Consider the following 6397-nt stretch of genomic DNA (forward strand, 5'->3'; position numbering starts at 1 on the left):
TGCTCGTAACCACCATGCTATGCTGCTATTCACAAAAGGGTGATATAATTTTGAAATGTTATAATTACTCTTTAGGGCTTACAGTAGTGTACTTAACGAGTGATAGCTTAATCCTAGCTTTAAAAATAAAACTAATATTCAACACTGCATAACCTGAAGATGATGAGTATAGCTGTTTCTATATAAGCATGATAAAGCACTTCCTATTTATATTTTAAAAATTTAAATCAAATCTATGCAAATTATGCAATATGTCTAAGTCCCTTATATAATAGATACAAATCAACTGAAATCTAATAAGTGAAACTGTAAGCTTGGGTATCCCATTTATCCCAGTAATGGTCCATACTACATTAGCTGAGTGAGTAGGACCTTCTATGTTGTTATCCTCAGAATTCTCTTTGCCCAGAACATTTTTCTGTTCCAACATCCTTGCCAGAGGATAGAGGACAAATCCTCTCACTAGGCTCTGGGCTAGATTGGCATTTGCAGTATTTAGCTGCAATGGGGCAAGATTAAAGCACAAAGGAAAACACAATAAATGCAGGTGCAAAAAGCAAATATTTCTAGTTAATTAATATGTTGTATTAATCTGGGATAGAATCCAGAGTCTAAATGATTACCACCCTATTAATAATTATTTGTGATAAATGATACCTGATCATTATGATCTCATTGCCACTGATGAATAGTGCGGGAAATTCCACCAGACCACTTCAGTTATATAAACAGAGATCAGCATTACCTTGAAAACACCCTCCAGATGTCTAAACTAACTCATGAGGGGCAAAAGAAATTTTAAAATTAATTGCCACACTTGGATCTTTACAAACCTCATTGTGTCAATTTCAAAAAAAATCCTTATGTAGAAAGTGAGTTCACACTTAGCAAGGAAGGGGCACTCCCTAAGATTTAAACGCCTGTGACACCTTGAGTTGCAGCAGCTAACGGCACATATATTTTCTCATGAAATATAGTCCTGACTTTAAATTAATGTGTACATTATGATCTGTGCAATGGGGCATGTTAACATTGCTCTGAGAAACATAATTTTTATACTTTGAATTCTCCATGTCTCACTGCGTAACTTAATGCAACATTACATTCTGCCTGCACCATTCAAGCTCAATGGAAATATGTACATAGTTTCACAGATTAATGATAATATAATGGTATTTTCCTTTGCTTAATGGGCTATACTCTTAGTTATTTTCTTACTTTCTAGTGCTGCTAACGTGCACTAGAACGTGCACTGCTAACGTGTTTTATGAAATGGTGTTAACTAAACGAGTAATAATGGGCTCATGCAACAATTACTAGACGGAGGGAGGGGCAGTGTGAGATTCTGGATTTTACTCCTAATTTTAACCTTCTCTATGTTTCCATTTGTTAAATGAAGTCAGCCATACCTGCTACGGGTACTTCATAGGGTTCAGTCAAGGTTCAAATGGAAAATAAGCATCAAAGGTCTTTAATAAAAATTTTGTGCAGCACCGAGAAGGAAATACAGATGTAGTTATTTTGTGACACAAATGCAGGTTCCAAATTGTCTGAAAGATGGAAATGATGCCTGCTAGGGCATAGGACACATCTTTGGGGGAGATACTGGCAATTGCAAAACAACAACCAACACATGAGATCCTGGAGGTACTCCACAGAGGAAGGGAGCCAGGAGCTTTCAGAGCCCTGTAAGGGCTAGAGAGTGAAATCAGTGGGTCTGCTGCTACAGTTCATGGAGTCGAGATGCGCTGCAGCTGCTGCGAAGCTGCCCACAGCACAAGGCAGGTGTACCCAGAAGCTCATCCAAAAGCTTCCACAAACCTCACGCCTACTGTCTACCATTGGAAAAGAATTTTTCCCTTCCTCCTAGCACTTCTGGATCTTGTGCAAAGACATCACAATAGCAGAACCTGACCCAGACTCCTACAGGAAAGGGGATTCTGGGAAATGCACCCCATAAGCAGGGGAGGATTGGTGACAAACAGGCCAGTAAACTGGGCTTAACAGATTATCAGTTCCAGTCTCTTTTTGGATTTAATGGTAGCATGTTGTATTCATTTTCTTTTTAAACACACCACTCTTAAAGTGATTGTATTTTAAATCCAATGTGATTTTTTTTAAAGAATGTCATTTAATTAAAGACTAATGAAATTTTTCTCTTTGCATTGGGTAAGGTACCATATGTTAATATCAATTATGCTGGTTCTGCTATAACATATTAAAAATTGAACTGTGATTCATTCACTCTTTATTAAAAGTGATGGGTTTTGCTTATCTTAGTAACTATGAAATGCTGTGAATATTACAGAAACTAAAAAGAGATTAAGAAGCTTAGAACATTGTAGGAAGAATTTTTAAGACTTTTTTTGAGTAGTAACAGAACATTCAGAATAACCAGAAGATCCATCTGCTCAAGCACATTCAGAATTTTTAAAAATATAGTAGGAAATATAATCAGGGGGACTCTTGGCAGTGGTGAATTGTACAATTTCTGGTGAGGGAAGGCAATATAAAATGTTGTTTAAGTTTGTGGCCTTTTGAATCATCCTAGTTTCAAATTCTGATTCTGGTACTTACAGTTAATGGTTCATCAGGCAATAATAACAAAGTAACAGTTATTGAATATTGCATGCCAGGCTCTGTGCCCAGGACTTAACATCTATTCTCTTTTTTACTTCTTAAAATAAACCTGGGAGATGAAGACTACCCTTGTTCCTGTGTTATAGATGAAAAAACTTAGGCTAAGTGATGTTATCCCCATAAATGGAAATCATTCTCTAAGCTTGCTTTGGAAAAGTGCGTTTGAAGTCATGGAAAATGACATACATGGTGTCAAGTGAAAAATTAAAAGAAGATCAAAAGAAGTCGAGGCTGTGCTTTCCATTATGGCAGCTATGAGGCGTGTGTGATTATCTAAATAATTTAGCTTAATGACAATTAAGTAAATTCAAAGTTCAGTCCCTCAGTCACCAGTCATAGTTCAAGTGCCCAGTAGCCACATGTGGTTTGTGGCCACCACACTGAGCACAGAAGAACATTTCAATCATTGCAGAAAGTTCTATTGGTCGACATTGGTCTAGAGAACTCATTGTGTAGGTCTTTATAAGGGTGAAGAAAAACACAAAGTTCAGGTTCTCCGTGGTGTTGGAGCTGAAAACAGGAATGTGGGTAGATACAATGCTTGTGCTCACTGTACATTTAGGAGGTAAGTAGATGGGGAACACAACTATTGGGGTTCTTGCCAAGCTTTCACTTAAAGTAAATGAACAAGGGCGGCAGACAATCAAGTTTCATGACCCCTGAGTACCATGGAATGGAATTCATGTGCTTGTACAATGTGGCTCATTGTTTTCTTTGTTGCTGTTTTGTTTCTGCAGGTATGCCATTGGCCTTGCTTACAAATCGGCCCCAAAGCATGAATGGATTGGGAAGAACTCTGCTTCCTGGGCGCTTTGCCGCTGCAACAATAACTGGGTGGTGAGACACAACAGCAAGGAAATCCCCATCGAGCCTGCTCCCCACCTCCGGCGCGTGGGCATCCTGCTGGACTATGATAATGGGTCCATCGCCTTTTACGATGCGTTGAACTCCATCCACCTCTACACCTTTGATGTTGCATTTGCGCAGCCCGTGTGCCCCACCTTCACCGTGTGGAACAAGTGTCTGACGATTATCACTGGGCTTCCTATCCCAGACCATTTGGACTGCACAGAGCAGCTGCCATGAGCATCTGGCCACATGGAGCTGCTTTCTGGGGAACAAAAAGGTTGAAGCCACTAATTAGGGACTGAGAAAGCATATGCTTCAAAAGTGTGATTAAATCCCACCAAAAAGTGTCCAGAAATTGGCTAAGATAGGGCTCAAAATGGGAGATTCCTCTCCTTTTACTGTGTTTTTTATTAAGTACAGGCTTTAATAATTTCTTTAATTTTTTTGTATTTAGAGGAAAATCTATAGATTATTTATGAGACACATAATCAGGATTACAACTCTTAGGAATTATTTGGTTTTGCACATTAAGAGGCCCATAAGTTTACCAGCTATTTACAACCTGAATTTCATCACAGTCTATGGGCTTGCAAAAATATATATATTTTGTAGTTCTGTATGTTTATTCACCTACTCACATAATATCCCATACGGATCCCATGGTAGGTCCTGTCACCTCGACAGTGTATAACAGAATATGTTTGAACCTACTGGGGAAGTAAACAGGCTTTCTTACTCTGGTTTAATTTGAAGTATTTAAACTGTGATGTCAAAAACTTGTATCGGATCAACTAGAATGGAGAGCAAGAGAGAGAATGAAAATCATTGACTTTGGACCTCGGACCTTTTCGTGGCTAAATCTTTAATTACTTTCTGATGACTGATGGGATAATGTTGGAAAGAGAGGTTCTGAAACCTTTGGCCAGAATTTGCCCTGCTTCTCCCAGAGTTAAGGATTCTGGGAGAACATTAAGAATGAGACTGCAATTGAAAATAGTCATTTTGAATCCTACTGATTACTCACAAATTCAGGCTGATTTGCGTTTTATCAGAAGTAAGATTCTGTTTCATGATATAAAGTCTATTTTATTCTTCCTTTGAATAGTTCCTTTAGACCTGTGAAATTTCTTCACTACATTTAATAGCTGTCCTGTTTCCCCCTCTCCCATATCAATTTTCCCTTTGTCTCTGGAACTGAGGAAATAAACAAGTTCTCTCACAAATGGCAGCACCACATTGGATTGATTGGCCTCAATCACCACTACCACATACAAATATAAGTTACTGAAAAACACTTAGTATTAAGTACTACTCACAAGATGCATGTCCCACAGTTTATTATAAACAGATCTTTATTAAACACATCTTGAAAGACATAGGCATTCCTCTATAGTCTAGTATAGCTTACAATAGCATCGTAAGACAAAAAAACAAAAACAAAAAAAAACCGAACTTGTTATTCGGGAACCTGACAATAGAACTTGCTTATAAAATGTCGGATAGGATTCTTTGCATGCTGATCTGACACATTGGAACGGTCCATGAATTGAGGCTTTCTTGAGCAGTCTTTGGACTGGGACTCCGGCATTGGTTCTACATTGACAAAGGGTATGACATCTGTAAATGGTTTCAATTGCTTAAAATAGTTACCTGAGATACTGGGTCAGCCATTTTGAATGAACAGACTGATGGATTTAGACATTGTTTTTAGTTATTTTATTTTTAATAAAATCAACCAATCGCTTCCCTGAAATAAGTCAGTGGACCTGTTGTTTCAGCATTATGTGGTCAAAGCTCATGTGATTGCGAATCTAGACTTCAAGGGATACCAAGCTGGCTTCCTGTGTCCATCCGTCCTCTTCCCTGGCAGACACTCTCCTCTTCTTAACTGATAGATTCTATATATTTACTATATTATTTATACCCAGATGAATATTTTGATAACTACTTAAAACAATTTCACATCTAAAAGATGGACACCTCAATGGAAAAAAACTATTAATCATTCTTTGGAAATTTTATGGGTTTTTTTTTTTTTTTACAATATAAAAACCATGTGTACTTGCCTTCCCTAAATAAACTGAAAGGGTTGTCTCAGTAATTTTTACATACATTTTGTGTAACTGGATAATGGATATTTTAATGCACTTTGTACACTAACAGGTTCTAAATAAAAGGGTCTAAAGCTCAACTTCTGAGTTTTTAAAATCATGGTCTCCAGGTATCAGTAAATGCTACAGTTTGCCTTATGATGTTAACATAAAACATTTACTAGAAGGACAGTATTTCCATGAAAATAATGTTTTTCAACATAAAGAAATTACTCAAATTTTCACTGCAAGCCATTTAGGGTATGTTTTGGCTATTTTTATAAGGACACAAGAGATTGTGTTATAATTTTGTTGTTGAAGTCTCACTCTTGGCTAACTTAAAACATTGTGGATAGTAGCAGTTACTATTTTCAGGTTGTCATATTTACAGGGAAATGTGTATATGGTGAAAGGCCACAGTGTTTAATTACTGTAATGATGTAGAAAAGATTTCCATGTGAATTTTTTTGAAAGTCTAAAAATATATGCTGTAAACATTTGCTGCAGTGTAATTTTGCATTCTGTTTAAATGGATTGGGGTCACGGTGTTTTATTTTTTGAGGTCCTCACTTCACAGGGAGCATTGTAATACTGGGGCAAAAGAGATGGCAGTGCCAATTAAATTAATACAACAAAATTGATGCAGCACCAACCAAGACTGCCAGGTCCGGCATCATGCGTATGCCCAGAGGCCAGGGTTCAGAAGGGCCTTATGCTTGGTTTAATGCTCTGTTGTTGCTGTCTTGAGAGTCTTAATAATTTTTGAACAAGGGGCCTACATTTTCACTTTGCACTGGGCCTTGCAAATTATGTAGCCA

General features: G+C 37.5%; 1 protein-coding gene across 1 annotated transcript in view; it reads left to right on the forward strand.

Moving 5' to 3' along the window:
* MID1 (midline 1) overlaps positions 1-4713 on the forward strand; it is a 172459-nt gene extending 167746 nt beyond the window's left edge. Inside the window, exon 10 of the mRNA XM_008068365.2 lies at positions 3378-4713. Coding sequence (XP_008066556.1) covers positions 3378-3726 — 349 coding nt within the window. The 3' untranslated portion in view covers positions 3727-4713. The remainder of the gene's footprint in view (positions 1-3377) is intronic.
* The last annotated feature ends 1684 nt before the right edge of the window (positions 4714-6397 follow it).

The sequence above is a fragment of the Carlito syrichta genome, unplaced genomic scaffold (genome assembly GCF_000164805.1).
Source record: "Carlito syrichta isolate Samal-C Ts95f unplaced genomic scaffold, Tarsius_syrichta-2.0.1 Scaffold310547, whole genome shotgun sequence".
NCBI lineage: Eukaryota > Metazoa > Chordata > Mammalia > Primates > Tarsiidae > Carlito > Carlito syrichta.